At 34.4% G+C, this 18,734-nt stretch overlaps 1 protein-coding gene across 1 annotated transcript; it reads right to left on the bottom strand.

Annotated features, from left to right (window-relative positions):
* Nucleotides 1–3,904: 3,904 nt before the first annotated feature.
* Nucleotides 3,905–18,070, bottom strand: LOC104535451 (sodium channel protein type 2 subunit alpha-like; the record flags this gene model as incomplete). The annotated part of the gene is made up of 6 exons (XM_010187566.1): nucleotides 3,905–4,078; nucleotides 5,292–5,446; nucleotides 7,380–7,497; nucleotides 14,054–14,506; nucleotides 16,462–16,818; nucleotides 17,897–18,070. Coding segments are annotated over 6 exons (1,431 nt in total), but the record flags the coding sequence as incomplete, so codon positions are not given.
* Between the last annotated feature and the right edge of the window lie 664 nt (nucleotides 18,071–18,734).

Below are 18,734 nucleotides of genomic sequence, written 5' to 3'. Positions count from 1 at the left end.
ATCCCTAACGTTCTGTGATTCTGTGTGACAGGCACAAAGAACTACCAACATCAGTACAAATTACCTAAAAGCAACACATTCAAATGCATAGAACAGAAGACGGCACTTTCCTGGAAAATGGGTTTATAACAAAGTTAATGATTACATTTTGAGCTATGGCTTGCTGTCTATTCAGAGTACTGCAAACTGCATATTTAAAATTCATAATATCAAGTACCAGAAGAAAATCTAGGTTCCTCTCCATTTGGCAAAGAGCTTTGTTTACAGTGTTTGAAATTCAAAACTGAAGTTAAAAATTCTAAGTCCAAGAATGATCAAGAAGTTGGCAGATATGTTTAGAGTTATCTGCCTTAGAGTATTAAAATGGGCTAAACAGTGCCACAGTATAAAATACATAGACAATAAGGATAAACTGGCCAATTTTTTATGCCTTTTAAACATAGCATGCAATGTTTTAATAAAATCAAGTGTGATTTTAAAAAAATCAAGATGCAATGTTTTTCGTAAACCACACAAACCAGATAAAACCAATAATAATTCAGTTGCTTAAGTAACCATAATTAGACCATGTAGTTCAAGAGAAGAAAAATTTCATTTAAAAAAGGGAAAAGGAAAACTAGTAGATGCAGAAAAAGAACACATTCACTGAGTGAAATGACCTTTATTTATGCCACCAATCGGATTTCCTATACAAACTCAACTATAATACTCAGTTTCAGAAGACTGTTCCTTCTTTAAATTCAAATCCTAGATGAACATTGATCATAGAAAGCATTAATCCCTATGAATCTATCAAGACCTTAAGATCATTACACCTTACTTTTATAATTCTAGAGAAGATCTAGAGAAAATGCTTTAACTATTCCTGTCAGATAACCATATTTTCTTAGATAATGCCATTATTATATTTACATATTAGCATTGCTAGAAATCCTCTTCCTGCAAGATTAGCACATTTTTATTTAATGATGCCATAATTTTATCTTTCTATGGAAACTAAAATATAATTTAACATATTGCTTTCTTCTGCTTTCTGTTTTGGATGGGAGAAAGGAGAGGGAACATAGTTCATCTCACCAAATGGTGCTGATGGCAACGGAAGCTTTTTTTTTTGTACCATTTGTGGAAGTATGTGCATGTGTATACAAGCACTTTAAAAAAAAAATACATAATTTCTTCCTTGTTCTTATGGTTTGGACAACGCCTGCTATTTTCTTCCACATATAAAAGCACTAACTGTAACATTTGTGTGGCATAATATTAGAAAAAAATATTATATATTTTCACCAAGACAGTAAATTCAAAAGCTGTACTGTAACAAAAAGAAGAAGAAATGTAAAAGACACAGTGTAATGGTACATGTGAGACAAAAGCCATTCTCAGCTTCATTTCAACTTTCTGTTCTTTTAAGTACCAAGTAGGGCATTTGCTGAAAAGCACATCGTTAATGTAAGGTGGAAACATCTCTCTTTGGATTTGTTAAACCACTTGTGTTTTGGACAGTTACTGTGCCTTGAGATTTATTTCCTCCGTTAACATTTTTACTTTTGTGGAAGGGAGGGTCTAATTCACAAGAATTTTTGAAACCTTCCGTACAGCTGGATTAACAGCTCAGAAGCTGACTGTCCTGCTGTTTTCTGGTGGGAATCAATGACTTGTGTCCTCACCAAGTCTTCCATTCCAGATGGTTGTCTCCTGTTGCATTTACACACGAGGAAGTCTTATGCAGATTTATTTCCTCTAAGGGTAGATCAAGCAAGCTGTTAAATACTACACAATCCCATGTTTATTCTTTTTCATTATACCCTTTGAACTTGCACATGGAAGGCTGGGCAAAACCAGCATTTGTACTTGTTTTGGGGCTAATTATCCTTTTCTGGAAACACTGTGAACATCACAGTGGGTAAGAATTTCTTATTACATGCTGGAATTTTTTTCACAAACAGGGGACAGCTGGAGAGTTTAGACCAACAGCTACAGAACAGTTTGCCTAAAAAGGTCCTGCAAAATGTTGCCTCACAGTGAAACACTTGATTAGACTTGCACTGGTATGGCAAATCTGTTCAATATTTAGCTGGGTAAAGGCATAGAACAGGAAGATAATGCAAAGATAGATACAAACAGCTGAGAGCAGCACACTGTCTGTTACCTGAACCAACAGGTAAAATGCCAGCACTAAGAGAAAGAGTACAATACAAGCTTGTGCAAAGATACTAATTCTGTATACTTCTCAAATAGTAATACTTATTTTTTTTTCTTAATTTTCACAAATCACAACTCTAACGGACAAATAGAAGTGCGAATCTAAGTATCACAAGGTTCTGGAAACATACTCTATTGGAATCCTAACAGGAAATGAGATTAAAGCACAGCATTTCCCATTAATCATAAAATTGTTCTACTTTTTCATTTGAGTTACAATTTAAAAAAATCAGAAGTCTATGGCATCCATAAAGAAAGTGAATATGCAAATACATGCATACATATATTTTCAGCCTCACTCAAAGACAGCCTTAACTTCTTTTCCTTTGCCTTGTTATCTTGTTTTGCAGAATTTAATCTTAAGGAAAGGGGAGAACTTCTTACATTTACCAAGTTTCTTAGAGATCAATACATCTGTTCTGGGAATACATGCTGACTTTATACTTTGTGTAAGTACTTTGTGTATGGTGTCCACAACAGAAGAAATGAAGAGGACATGAAAAGAGAAAGCTAAAAATTTATTTTCCCAGAGAAAACACACATTATACCTCATTTCACTGAGTTAGCCCATTTGCTCAAAATTAGGATTCTGTGCCTCCATCCCATAACATGCTACAAAGAGAAACACAGTTAAGTGAGGAAGAGAGATAACAAACGCTACCTGTGCCCTTCTCTCCAAAAAAGTATTTTAAAAAGAGCATTAGGTAGGTTTCAATGTTATTGTTAGGGGACAAAATTTCTGTCCTAGCCTAGATTTCAGATTTTGTCTGATTAATAGAGTTTTCCCTGTCCATTTGTTGAATTTCCACTCAAACGTCTATGCAAAGAGACAGAACTCTTTTACAAGAACATATCATGCAATTAATTTCATTAATTTATTTGGAGTGCAATTTCAACACTACTTTTTATTATAGTTGTTGAAAAACATTAATTCTGACACCTAAAACCGGCAGGTTTTTTCTGTTACAAGAATTCAGAATTCAGAGAGGCATAAGAAGTCATTCTCTGTGATTGGAGACAGAGTCAAACAAAACCAAAATAATTTTAGTTTCCAAAAAAGAATCTTCAGGAAGTCATGTGTCAATTAAAAACGGAAGAGTTGCACTGAAATTAGTCTTGCAGCCTAGTACACATTGAGCACTACAACAATCAAAATTAGGATTGAGAATGAATGAGTCCCACCTTTATATATTCATCCATGGGCCATCACATTTTGTTTTCTTCAATCCTTCTCTGTATTCCAGTTGCTGCCTTCTTGTCCCCACCCCTCTTCTTTTGCTGTCTTGATTTTCTGATACCAGTCTCCCCTGCAGTTCTTTGCCAGTGACTCATTAAGCCCAGGATTAATTCTCCTACTTTAACCCCATATGCCCACTTAAATCTCCCTTTCCTTTCTTTGTCTGTTTCCTCCTTGTTCTCTGCCACCAAATCCAGAAGACTGAAGTCCAATCAGCTGACACTCTCTGGCTGGGACCCAGCAGAGTAAAACAGAGACAGAATACACGGAGTCAGTGACACCATAAAGGCAGATTTAGTTCCTCACTGAATAATTACAATGGAGTATTATTCACTGGTGTGTCATTTTCAGTTCTTTTAAATGCAATTTATATTCTTCACTGTATATATACGTATCAAATTGGAGATACATGAAAGCACCTGCCTGAACATCAGAAATAGGCTACTCAGAAAGTATAGTACCTACATCAACAATCAGGAAGTCCAGCCAGCACCAAGCATTAGTGAAATAAGTTTTAAAACCATAGGCCACCCATTTTAGCACCATTTCCAGAATAAAGATGTAAGTGAAGATTTTATCTGCATAGTCCAGTATGGTTTTTATAGTCTTGCGCTGTTCAATATATATATCTTCAAAAGCCTGTGAAAAATGGGTTGCACATAAGTCACATATTCATTGCAAATTCTTTGCAAATTACAAATTAAGCCAAATGAACTGAATTAAAAATGGTAAAGTAAAATCACTTTCAACTTTAGATGCTTTACCTTGAAAAGCCAGCATGAGCAGAGATTACAATTGCACTCCCATCTGAGTTTCACATTTTATCATTGTCTCATGATGAAACTGCAATCTGACTGAAGTTGCCAAAAAGTTTTTTAGGAATTTCAATAGTCAACACAGAATTACAGTCTGACACCCTGAAAAGCCTAGTCAGGCTCATTCAGAAGGCAGTCTCCCAATTTCAATAGGTTCAAATAACAAAAGAGAATAATGAGCTACAGTGATCAAATACTATGCTGCTGCTGATCTTTGTTGAATTCCAATATTGAGTGATGGTGGTAAGGTTTTGGTAGTGGGAGGCCACTGTGAGAAGAGGCCAGGGGCTGTCATATGCCAGCTCCACAATGGACTCACCATAGGAAGCAGCTGAGCCCACCAGTGAATCTGGAGATGCCTCTAGGAAAACATATTTAAGAAAGGGCAAAACACTACATGGCAGTATGAGGACTGAAGAAAAAAGTGAGAGAAACTATCCTGTAAACACCAAGGTCAGGGAAGACAGAAGGGACATGGTGCTTCAGGTGCCAGAGGAGCGATAATGACAATATATACCAAACCCTATGTCAATCAACAACCAAAAAGAACACAACACTTAGTAGCTGTGTGAAGGACTAAATGTCGCTAGGAGTATAAAGGAATTCAAGGATTCCAATGTAACAGTCTTGAAATACTGAAACTAAAACAAAAGCAAAAATAATTAAAAGATAACATGATGAATTCAGTATCTGTACTGCTATTGGAGACAATTTTAATTTAAAGTAGAATAATTGTTCCAATCATTGTATACTATTAATTTTGTATGATTTTTTTATAATTTTGTAAACAAGATTTTTAGTGTAATCCTTTTTATAAGCAGTCATACACACACATATCACCTTGTATTAATCAAAAACTCATCTGCAGAATGTTATTTGACAGTAGAATTTTAATGACTTATTTTACATGCACTACCCAAAATATTATGGGAATTTAGTTCCAAGCTCTCTTTTAAGCCAACACAGATGTGTCATACTACTATCTTTGATAAAACATTTTTATAGGTACTGTTTCTGTGGGTACATACTCTACTTACCAGAGTACCACTGCTAAGAAGAATCATGAAGACAATGAATGTTTCAAACCAGTTGTGTTCTACTATCTTGTAGCAGGTTTTTCGAAGGTTCCACCAGATTCTTCCTTTTGTGCTTTCCATACTGCCTTCACAGCATTTAAACTTCCGTATACAGCCTAATAAAACAAACAATGACAAATTGCTATATGGTAGTTTTCATTATCCTAAAAAGCCAAAATCACTCTTATCTCGTTCTTGTTTCATGAGGTAGTCAGGACTTCAAGTTACTGCATGCTGCTAAAAGCATCCTTACTTTCCTGATTTGATACTCTGGATGTAGGGACACTTGCATGTATACAATTTTTTTACTACTCTGATACTACATCAAATAGAACAGAATAAAAAGGAGTCATCTAATTGAGCTAACTTTCATTTATGAACACATTGCTTAAAAATATGTTTAATTTACATACAGATCATCAGAGAACATATGAGAATTGTCAGGGAGTAGAAACAAAGAGCATAAACACAGAGCAACTTTCACATGAACAAGTTCAAGAGTACAGCAGCTGCTTTTGTAAGTACTTTTGTCTCTCAGCTAAGGTTCAAATAAATCACACAGATGTAAACAATCCTGTATTTTATTATAGTGAAGAATGACCTCTGCTTCAAAGGCTGACTAAGGATACCTCTTTCATGAAATAAATGACTGGAGATCAGGTAACTGGAGATTCTCAGAGCTTTTCCATGTGGTACAGATTTGTGGCAATCACATACAGAATTTTGCCCCACCTTGAGAAGCTCCCTACCTTATCGTGGGGCCTCACAGTACAGTTTTGAATGAACCCCAGTATCTGCCAAGCTAATAGTAGTCTCCTTCTTTAGAAATTATTAATCACATAGAAGCACAACCAAGTTTAAATTATTTAAATTGGTCCCAAAGGCAGTATCCTAGTTTTCCTGTGAGTGTCATTAGGTTTAAATGTTACAATTAGGTTATGCTACATTTCATCAGCTCAGATAAAACAGCTAACCCTGTGAAGAATATGATGTACCTTACCTTCAACTACTCAAAGTGCTTACATTATAGAAAAAGGATTCTTATGCTCAAGGATTGATAGACATCACATAATATAAAGATAAGGAAAAACTGTAATATAATCTGAAATAATTTGAGAAGTGTATTTTTTTTTAATCAAGAGCTTGATATATTCAATATAGCTCCACATTCCAAAGCAATTTTGGTTTTTAAAAGATGAATGAAATAACATTTCAAAGGACAAGAGTTCTAGTCTAAGTCAAAGTTGTCTTCATAACAGTAAATCAAAACTCATGGATAGGATAGGAGAGTTAATTCTGCAACATACTTTGTTCTGAATTATTTTAATCATTACTTAAAAGTAAAGTGAAATCTGTAATATCACAAAACTAGGAAATGCATTCCTATGCAGTAAATGTCAGTAGTCCCCTAAAGGATATAGCTATAGAGAACTAAAATAAATGGAAACTTCTAAGGACATGCAAGTATGCTGTTAAGACTTCTTTACTTCAATAAAAACACAGGATCTCATTCACCTGTTGCATGCCACATTTTATTTATGCACCTCCTCCCCTCATTAATGGTGTAATGTCAAGATAATAATTATAGTGTTTGAGTCAAACTTCCCAAGATCTGAGTCATTCAGTGGAATGCTTTCTAGCACTATGAAGGGACCATGGGTAATCACAGGATTCTGCTTTAAATTTCCTAGTAGAGTGAACCTGGTGTAGGGTTTGGGTCTTGCAGATTTCACTACTGAGAATGTCATTTAAATCAACAGGATTATTGATAGCTGAGAATCAGTGTATAGAATTGAGCCTAGTGTTTACTTTAAAATGTTATCAATTATCACATACACACATATGTAACTTCGCATCACACAAACAGCTTCATGGACTTCAAGACAACTGTCTGCAACAGGCAAAATTAACCATATAATAAGCCTTGACAAACTAGGATCCAAGACTGCTGGAGCAAATAGCTTACTTGAACTGCTAATGCTTGTTGCAAACAACCAAAATGTAATTGCTAACCACAAATTTTATTTCCATACCTTCTGTAACACATACCTTCTGTAAAGCATGCCTGTAGCTCTGATGCTTTTTCTGGTTCAGTTTCAGATTTATCTTCTCCACTGAGAGCTAAATTAACTGTACTTCCTTCAGATGAGCTGGAAAAATTTAGCTTCTGAAAATAAAATTCAGTAACAGTTATACTTTACTAATATTTACATTTTTAGAACTGTAATTAACTTTAAGCATGCAACACTGTGTAAGTAGTAAGAACAATATTTGCCACCAGAAATACACACAAACGTTCACATATAGCAGTCAATGCTGTTGAAATGTGCATAAATCATCCACTTACTACCTAGAGATTGCAAAGTGTATCATGCAATCTTTCATGGAATTTCAGAATTTCTGGACTAAATATAGTAGAGTCTTATCATTCATCAAAGTTTACTACTATCAAGTACATATTCTGATACATATTCTATTTAGTTTGTTTTCTACTATTATTTTCTTACTATAATTTCTCTTGCTACATTTTAAACCAGTATCAGTTATACTGTATGCTTTACGATGATCTATGTTGGTAGCTACTTTCATTACAGCAGTCTTGTCAACCTGAAGACAGTAAATCCTCAGAGCAAAGAAACTTTAAATTGTGAACTGTCAGACTAAACTGTCCAAGGAAGAAAACATAGCAGATTTTTATGGACTTATTTTAATTTAGTGCCAATTATTCATAACATAAAAATAAAGGAAATTAATTATCACTTCTTATTCACTGGCATCTTAAACATCAGTATGATGCAAGCTAACCACTTCTGGCATATATGATGATTTATAATAAAATTTGGTTACCTTTGACCACAGATAATTTAGTTGTTTTTAATTTTAAGATCATTCTTATGATCTAGATTGGAAACAGCTAAAGTAAAATTGGGATTAATATGAAACCTTGTTTCAGATGTGATTTGGTGATTAACCTCAACACATTCATAAAACAGATTAAGCCTGCCCTATCTTAACCCATAATTATCACTACCATATGAATACCTTCTTATGTTTTATAATACATTGGTAAGTTTCAAAGGGAAGAAGTATAAGTCATACATTTCAACAGGCATTAATTTGCATCTTTTTTTGACAATGCACGTATGTATTACATTGTGCATTCTGAAACTACGCAGTACTCTGGTACTCATACCTGTACAGTTAACACCCAGAAAGGGATCTTTTTTGTTTTGTTTTAATAATTAAAATTACATAAATCACATTAGTACAAAAAATTGTAAAAGAAAAAGCCTTGATTTATTTTTTATTTTGTAATCTGCATATGAATCGCAAAAATCCATAGTCTGATGATTTTAAAGGAAGATACAGTGTCCTGTACACTTAATGTGAGTATAAGTACCAGACTAAGTCAAAGTAGTTTTGGTCACAGCATTCTCTGACATTTTACAATGTTATTATCAAGAAGTATATAACATCAGTAATGAATTCACACAACTAAATGTCTGTAAGGAATGAGGTAAGCACACTTTGTAAAACAGCCTCAGTTTTGTAGAATTAACACAATTTTCATTAATGTAGCTAGACTTGCATTAAGAGACATTTAAGATATGAAAGCAGACAAGTTACAGGCACTATCCAATCAAGCTATATTTACACCTTAGTTGAAAATGTGAAAGGACAAAATTATTTTAGGTATTAAACAATTTTTTTTTGCTATGTTAGTCAAAGAAGAGAGAGACAACTTAATAAGAAAAAATAACTCAGTATACTGCATTAACTTTTATTAAAAACGATTCAGTAATATTACCTATTTTGCTGCTACTTTAAAAACTCATTATCTAGAACACTTTTAACTATCACAAATTCTACCGAACCTGAGGATAGCACCGTATAACTCCATCATTTTATTAATATGCTGCTTTCATCATTCCATGTCATGTGCATATATATTGCAAAATGTTGCAGCAGTGGTGGGTAAACTGAAATAATTAATTGAATTATAAATCAAAATACTAATTTAAAAAAATACATATATTTTTAAGAGTAAGAAAGTTTTGTGTCATATTGTTAATAAAAACTAGAAACAACATGAAGTATCCTGGGTCATTTGAACTGTAAGCTACTTAGTACACCATGTGATCAGATGACATGAATTCAACTGAAAGGTTACAGTTTTTTATGAATTAATAACATTAAAAAATGAACAATCATAAACAAAAAAGAAACTGAAAAGAATCAATGTGTTTAAAACATGAAGGTAGGAGAATCAGTGATTAGAGATTTTTTTTAATTTTTAGTTAAGAAAGACAATTTTCTTGACTCTAGAAATCAAATTAGAGGCTAAATTAACTATTTTGATGTAAAGGACAGATAGCCTGGTTCGTTCTTTCTTCTAAGAACAGTGTAGGATATAATCCACTGCTTGAAGAGTTACAGATTTAATTAAATGTTGGTTCTCTTTTTCACATAGGGTACTCATATTTTTCACTAAGGTATCAAACAACAAAAAAGCCTAGACAGTAAAAAACAATATGCATAAAAGGGTTTTGTGCTCTAATTAAAAATTCATTTGGTTTCTCTGCTATATACAAAGTTCACAGAGATCTAACTGATTTTGAGATTTACTCAAGGGAAACAACTATTAGGAAAGACAGAAATGTTAATCCTTCATCTCCCAGGGCACTGAGCTGCTGTTCAAGTTTACCAAACTAAGGTAAGAAAACCTCACTGTACAATACACTAAGCACTGGATTGAATGAGTCAGCTCATGTACTTGAAAGTTGATTAGCTGCCCTGATGTTTGCAAATCAGCAGCTAAACAATTTTTGTTAGAGAAAATTTCCTCAATATAATACCTATTTTTTTCACCATTGGCAGTGAAAAGCTATTCAGATTTTGAATAAATTAAGTTTTGCAATACAAACATCTACTGTACTCTTTTAAGGTCAAAATTTGGAGCTCATGGTCCTTCCCCCCCCCCCCAAGGGAGTCACAGTATGATGGCACAAATACTTGCAAGAATCATGTTACTACTAAAAATTGTCCCACTGAAGCCACTAATGATTGCTTGAGGTAATTAGTAAAGAGTCAATCTCTAGTAAGCATCATCTCAAAAATAATAAAGTGTACACAAAAGTGCAGATAATGACTGTTAAAAAAACTCCATATATAAGAGCTAATAATAAGTAGGCCACTGATTATTCACATGGTGCAACTGCCTGTGCATTCAACTTAAGTCATTCACATTTTGATATTCAAATAGTAAAGGAAAAATTCAATATGCTTCCCAACCTCCTAAGGAAGAACAAACATACCAGCAATATAGCTGTTAGTATGAGGAATAAAAGGGAAACATTGTCCTGTGTAATTGAAAAAAAGCCAAAACAAACCCTCAGGAAGACTGTGCTGCATAGTCTCATCTTCTCATTTGCTAATGATCTCTCTCTCTCTTTTTTATCTTTTTAATTTAAGTAGACTGAGACTCTTTCTGCTGAAGAAGGAAATAAAGAACTGCAGAAAAATATGAAAGACAATTGTTGATAACAGTGCTTAGAAGAGTAAATTCAGGAACCTCTTAGGAAAAAGGATGAAAAAATATTACTATGTAGAAATGAAACAGGAAACCTTAGCACACCTGTGCTACATTCCTTATATTCCATCAGTTGAATATTTTCCTGCTTAATCAGATCTCTTTACGGCAGGAAATACTTCTTCAGCAAAACCAATCTAATTTTTCCATTTAGTCTCAACTATTAATTAAACAACAAAAAGGACACATAACTCATTTTCTGTAATAATCACCTTTACTATATCGGCTTGATTTATCACTGAGTATGGTACTCTTCAGTGTAAGCACAGTTGATAAAGTCACTTTTATTTGGATGGGATACTACCGCATTCTACTGTCTTCTACTTAAATGTCTTTTCTAAATTGGTTTGTAAAAATCCTTAGAAAGATATTTTTCTATTCCATCTTTCTGAATAGCTTACAGGCCCTCTGGGCATAAAAGTGAGATCTGAAATAGATTCAGTATGTAATACAGTGCAAAAGAATACATGAAAGATAATGTGGGACTTCACAACAAGACTATGTGAACAAAATACATTCCAAATGTGTAATTGGAAAAGGAATACCTTAATGACCCTTAAATAGCAAGAAGCAGAACTGCCCAACTATTCAGAAGAGATCATCAGGAATAAGAAACACACAGCTTGATACGATTAAGGTTTGTTCTACAGTTCTGGAGTTCCTGAGTTTAGAGGTTTGGGATGGCACTAGTTCCTATTTTGTCTTTTTAACAGTTGTTTTAGCCTTAACGTGAATTTTCTTAATTTTTATATATTTATTTAGACACCTACATAGAATCCTATACAGAATTTTTGCTTGAAATTATGTTTTATGTCTGTCTTTCTAAAAACAAAGTAACTAAATTATGTCCACAAAGAAACCATTACTGATGATGAAGACCAAAACTGATATAAATTATTCCCTAACTTCCAATCTTAACAGACATACAGAAAGTTCATGAGTAGAATATAACTAAATTATTACATTCATATTCAAAAGGACTATGCACATGCATTAAAAAAGATATGTTTGATTGTTCCCAGGAGTGCATCTTTCATCCCCTATTTTAGCTTCTCTTATATGAGAAAACTGGAATGTAAATTATAAAAACATCGTGAACAAACATGAAACAAATTCTATCAAAAGATATAAACATTTTAGCATACAATTCTAATATTACAAAGGCATCGGTCAAATGAACATGATCAGAAAATGTCATAATCACATGACAGCTAGAAACATGGTTCAACAGATGCACAAAAAAAGTCAAATGAAGATTAGCTTTCCATTGTCATAAAATCATAAGCTGTTAACCTCATAAACTTGAACAGTCTCGATACTCAATAATTCAGTTAACAATAATAAAAACCTACAAAGCATGCAGGTTATGCCACGGAAGTAGTACAGAAAACACCAAAGATGTAACAAGGAGAGAAGAACACGTTACGGTTGCCCTCAACCATGCTGTGATGTGAGTCATGGGACTCAGCTTACAGAGTGGTTGTGCAAGCTTCCACCACATTGCAATGGATGGGGGAAAATATACTGTAGCTGAGTAGCATGCAGGCCAATCAATCTCAAAAGTGATCATATATGTATGATTTGTTTAGGTAACCTGTGTAAACATGCTGACACGTTGCTCTGCCTGGTTAAAAAGCACCAGATCTGCATTCTTGACTGATCCAGCTTGATTTTACTCCTGTGAGAAGAATGGTACGCAATGAAGTTAAGACACTACCCTTTACATTGTTTGAGTTCTGGAAATGGCAGAAGTATGGATTCCTAGTTATTTAAAAATGTGTTTTCTAGATATGCCACACATTTCCGAAACATAACATTTATAGCTGTTCGTTAGAGCTTTAAGTATATCCAAAGACATACTGAAAGAGGTAAAATTAGCAGAATATCTGAAGTTCACATATGTGTATTGGACTTGGGCCTGAACTTGGGGGGGGTAAAAAAAACAACACAAAAAAAACAACAGACCAAAAAAACCCCAAACAAATCCCATCCACTCCCACATTCCCCCTCAAAAAAACCTCTAACCAAAAAGACAGACAGAAACACCCACACTACGTATATTACAGCTTTAAGCATTCCGTAAATGGAAGTAATTAGACCTTTAAAATAAAATAAATATATTTTTCCTTTCATTTCATTTCACCTAAAAGCCCACAACCAATCAAATAAAAACAAACAAACAAAACCCCAAAAGAAAACAAAACAATCCAGAAAAAGCGATCCAGGCAGGAGTACGGCTGGCTGCACAAGCAGTGACACTCCATTAATGTCCTTGTGTCTTCAGGTGACAGGGAAGTTGATACCAGACACAGTCTGCACTGGAGATACAGCATAGCAATTTGAATTTTCAGCGTTTCTCAGGATCCTTCTGAAATCCATGATTTTGCTTCCCCTCTCAGTCTGCAGCTGCTGACAAATGACTACTTTCCTAAAGCTGATCCTGTTTAAGGTCAGGCAGTTGTCTTTGAAATGACTGGTTCAAAACTCCCACAAACAAGCAAGAAATTAATATTTTTTTCATTCAGTGATTCTGTTTTTTCTCTCATCATTTGATGAGACAATTTGGTGAGACTTGACATATTCACCTGATAATACTGACACTGTTCCCTTGGCTTTTCTGCATAATTTTAACTTCAGAACTCAAAAAAGTTGCCATTGCTCTCATTAGCTTGAGTTAGCACCTCTATTAGACTATCTAGCACAAATGGTGCTGACTTCTGGAGAATTCAGTATGCTTTAAAAATCAAATGCAAATGGTATTAATATTCTTTATTAATATCTTCCCTAATCTTTTAAAATAGCAGCTTACTTTCATCTTTACTTCATGTAAATACTATGATTATAAAAAAAACCCCTATGGTTCTTATCTCTGTTTATTCTGTACATATATACTAGGTTGTCTACCCAACTAAAAATTTGGAAAAGCTTGTTTTTCAAAAGTCTTTTATAAATGGGTTTATATATGTTTCTATAGTTCCTAGTCTCCTTAGATCCATTTTCCCACTTCATCTTATTCCCTTTCAGTACAGTCCAACAATCTCAAATCCCAATTGCTTTCTCTCTAAACAGGATGAGCCATACTGTAAAAGCATACAATTGGTATAATATAAAATACAAAATATTTAAATCTTACCTCCTTGCTTTCCTCCAAATCTGAGTCACTACTAAACTCTTCTGTATTTAAATGTTCAAAATCAGATTCTCCAACAGCTATTGGCACTGTAACAGTAAGGCTTGGGTTGTTTATGAATGATGTATAATCACTACCACCTATAACAGTGGCCATTCCATTCTCATTTTTGTGATAATTCGTATTTATCCTTATTTCAGCGATGGTACAGTTGGAAATACAATGGTCTCTCTCATCATTCAACTGATCTGTTGCTGTTCTTTGACTTACAACAGCTTGTTTTCCCCAACAAGACTTTTGGACACATTCACTTGCTTTTTTCTTCACATAATCTATTCCCTTCTGAATTCTTGCAACAGCAATCTGGAAGTTGTTCATTTCATTATCATCGTCCATAGGAGAAAGGTTGTCTGAACTAAATGAGCTCAGCAGCAAGGCCAGAAAAAGGTTCAGTACCTAAAACCAACCAAACAAACAAGCAAAAACCCCAACAAATAAAAAGACAATACAGCTGAATTTTCTCACTATATTTTTCATTCTCATGCTTCTTCTATCACCCACTATGAACAACTTAGGCTTCATGTTTTCCTTTGCTGTATCAAATTCTGGAAATTACACAGTAAATAAAATGTAAATCCAATTTAAGCACAACACCTGCCCTACACCTCAATGCAGAGGTTTTGTGGTTTTGCATTGCTGTATGACTATGAAGACACTTGTAAATTCTTTCTCTGTTTGAGTTTGTAGAAGGTCAGAAATGAATGATTCTTTGGAACTGACTGAACAGATCCAAAATGTTTACTTCTCTGGCATAGGGAAGCACTCTGCAACAGAAGAATTGCAACAGCTGATCTGTGCAGAAAACAGTTTTCTTACATGCTGGCCCAAACTCACAAAAATCTTTTGCTGTATGCAACTTAAAAAATGTGAAGCACACCTCCTCTCTTATTCCCAAGCCATCCTCTTCCCATGGCAAGACAAAGCATAGAATAGATACGAGTTATATATACCCAGAGTTTAACAGGAGTTTAAATGCTACTAGGATAGCCAAAGAAGCAGAGTACCAGCTCTTAAAGCCTTCAGAACAGCTCTTCTATGCAGCTTTGAAGACAACAGGGTAAAACTGTGTTGGGAACACACAAAGACAGCTAGATAACAGAGCCTTGAACATATAGCAGGGATTGTCTGCTCATGTAAGAAATTCTACTAGAGCTACGGTATAAAATCAGAATACAGTAAATACTATGGAAAGATTCAAAATACTTCAGGATACTTTGTACTACAGATTTCTACCTGATGGTATAGCAAACTGTTTAAGGAGTATGTTTTGTCTGGTCAATCAATTTCTCAGTTCCATTCATTATAAGACAATAGATTTGTAAAAAACCCTGGAGCATGTGACTATGCTACCAGTAGTAATGCATGACTGGTTTAAAGATAATTAGCTCTATTCCTGATGTTAGAAATTTTAGTCTTAAAGAATGCCTCCAAGATGGCTAATTTAAAATCTCTTTTGCTACTGACAGTTGCCTAAAGAAAGGACGTAGAATAATAGAGGAAGACTCAGTAGGCAATATAAAAGCGGAACAAAAGACAGAGCAATAAAGGCCTCATACTGGTGAGTTAATAAAAACTAAATGTATTTTAAAAGACAAAATTTATACACGATAATGTACAAACTGGTTCAGATTTGATGCTTTCCTCTGAAAGAGAAAAAGATATAAGACAGACTGCTTTAAAAGTGTCTGTAAAAAGCACTTACAGAAAGGAAAAAGGGGAAGAGGTGAAAAAACGTGAAGAATTTGAATGTTTTTTCTTCAGAACTGCTGCCTTCCAATTCAAGTTTCCTTACTGTATTTGTGTAAAAAGTTGGTTGTGCAACATGGCATGCTCAAAATTGCTTACATTTCAGAGTGTATTAAAGCAGTCTTTTAGACAGGAGAGAGCATAAAAAAACTAAAACAAACAAATAAAACCCCCAACTGGCTACGTGTAATTGGAAGTGATGCTTCAATCAGTTAGGGAGAAAAGACCCTGCTAAGTTCTCTTCTGCAAACAGCAAACTCTCATACTGGGAGAATATCATTTCAGGTGCCTTTACTATTCTCCTTCTCTCAAGGCAACCAGGAGTAGTCCACAAAAACCTGAACACACGATGCCTCTTTCTCTCATCCATACCCTCTGAACTGCACTCCAGACCCCCAAAGGGGCTGTCCTCCAAGCTCAGGATTGTATACAGGATCAGAAATCTAACAAACAGAAAACTCTATTTCAGAACCCATAGTCATAAGAAATTCAAAATTATAAAAAATGTATTTAAACAACAAATTTAATCATGCTTAAAGACTTATTTTCTGGTTCTGTTACCTTTTTTCTCTAAAAGAATTCTCAAATCAGTTTTGGCTACATACCACAAGGTTTCCAATCACCATGACCATCAGGAAGACCGTAAGGCACATGGGTTGGCCAGCAACCTCCATGCAGTCCCACATCGTTTCTATCCATTCTCCACACAGCACTCGGAATACAATCAGGAAAGAGTGGAAAAAGTCATGCATGTGCCAGCGTGGAAGCTCACAGTCACTGGAGATCTTGCAGACACATTCCTTGTAGCTTTTCCCAAACAGCTGCATCCCAACCACGGCGAAAATGAACACAATGATAGCCAGCACCAGGGTCAGATTCCCCAGAGCTCCCACAGAGTTACCAATAATTTTTATCAGCATATTTAGTGTTGGCCAAGATTTTGCCAGTTTGAAAACTCGAAGCTGAAAAACAGAAATGCAGAGAATTTATTTGCAGTAGTTACAAAAACACTACAGAAATAAATAACACATTATGAACTAGTGATTTTCAACAATAACAAAAGAAAGGAACTTCAACACGATTCCAACAACTATAACTTACCTAGAAACAGGATTTGCCTAGAATTGACACTTTTAATGCTTAACAAGTTTTAGACTTTGCTAATCTTATTTTTTGTGTAGCATATCTGTATTCCTTGTTACATGAAAGAAACAGCACACTGGTTGAATTTGTTTGGACAGTGAATTCTGAACATGACATACATCTCAACCATTATGTGCAGAAACTAGTTTTAAAAAGCCAATAGAGCTCAACAGGATTCTACTGACAGAAAATAAAGGATTCTTAAATCCTTGAAGGATGGGGTCTTCCAAAAGAATATTGCCTCCAACAAATTCTGAAAGGATCAGACAGACTCACAGTCTGGAAATAAAAGCCAAATACAAGGCCTAAGTCAAACATTTCAACTCATGAAAGGGAAAAAGATAATTCATGCTCTTTTTCACCCACAATCCACCCAAAATAAAAAGGTACTAAATATTTTTTGTTTTGAGATAAAAGTGAAATGGAAATGCAAATTGGTAAGAGACCACGCAGAAAGAATGGCTCATAGTTAATTTTCCATTCTGAAAATAGAACCATTTTTCTATTAAAATTAAGCATTTCTTTATTGCCAAGGGGGAAAAGAAAACTTTTTTAAACTAAAAACCCCATGAATTTTAAAAGAGCACTTCTAGTGCTTTTGCAATTTCCAGACATGGAAGTAGACAGAAGACAAAAAAACCTGTGCCTTACTCATTTGTCTTAAAACAATTGCAATAAAATTACAGCTCTATCCCTTGAAAAAGTTGTTGCTTCTGAACCATAAAATGGCACACACTATTCAGTGCTAAGTAATTTTGTAAAATGTGTTTGCTGAGATATCCTGTGACACTTAGAAAAATATATACATATTACTAACAACTGTCTTATTTACAGGAGTACGGTTTAAATATAAGTATAATGCATCAGCAGATATATTATTATCACTAATTTATTTACCAATCTGAATGATCGGAGCACAGATAATCCATCCACAGATGACAGGAAAAGCTCCACCAAACTCAGAGTAACTATAAAACTATCGAAAATATTCCAGCCAACTTGGAAATAATAAAAAGGATGCATAGCAATTATCTTGAGAACCATTTCTGCTGCAAAAATTCCAGTAAAAACCTGAGGAAGGAACATTTATTGTTACTTTATAGATGAGCATGAGTAAGTTGAAACCTGCAGACAAAAAATAACTTAAGAAGTAACAACCCTCTTACAGCAGGATGTCAGTAAGAAAAATTATCACAAGCTGAACCTCACAGAGTAGATAAGTGGCAACATCAAAATGAGCTGTAACATAACTCTGTTAACTTTAGTTAAACCTGAGATACATTTAGTAACTAGTGAAGAATAAACCATTCCTAACAGGCCGCCTGTTTGCTTCTCAGTTCTGCCGTCCATCTAATTAAAGGAAATTTCCTCAGCAAGATAGAAACAGTTGCTCTTGCCACAGTGGAAGCTGCTTTAACAGAAAAAAGTAACAGTGCAAAGCAATAATCCAAATTAACATTCAACTCTTCTTGTGTTGTCAAAGATACTTACAGTAGAAAGGATCTAATTTGGCTCCTACTTTTTTTGTAATACTGAACAAGTCAGATTTCTTTTTTGGTTTTGTGTCATTCAAACTCTGATGAAAACACTACTTGCAGAAATTTTAATGTAGAAATAAGACTCTTAAATACAACATATCTCAACTGGTATTTTTAGACTATTTTAATACAATAAAAACTTTAACATTAATTTTATGAGATAATAAAAACCGAGGCGAAGAGCTCCTGAGTGGAGG

The sequence above is a fragment of the Mesitornis unicolor genome, unplaced genomic scaffold (genome assembly GCF_000695765.1).
Source record: "Mesitornis unicolor isolate BGI_N332 unplaced genomic scaffold, ASM69576v1 scaffold42586, whole genome shotgun sequence".
Lineage (NCBI taxonomy): Eukaryota > Metazoa > Chordata > Aves > Mesitornithiformes > Mesitornithidae > Mesitornis > Mesitornis unicolor.
Note: the sequence above shows the minus strand (reverse complement) of the source record. Positions and strands in the feature narration are given on the sequence as shown.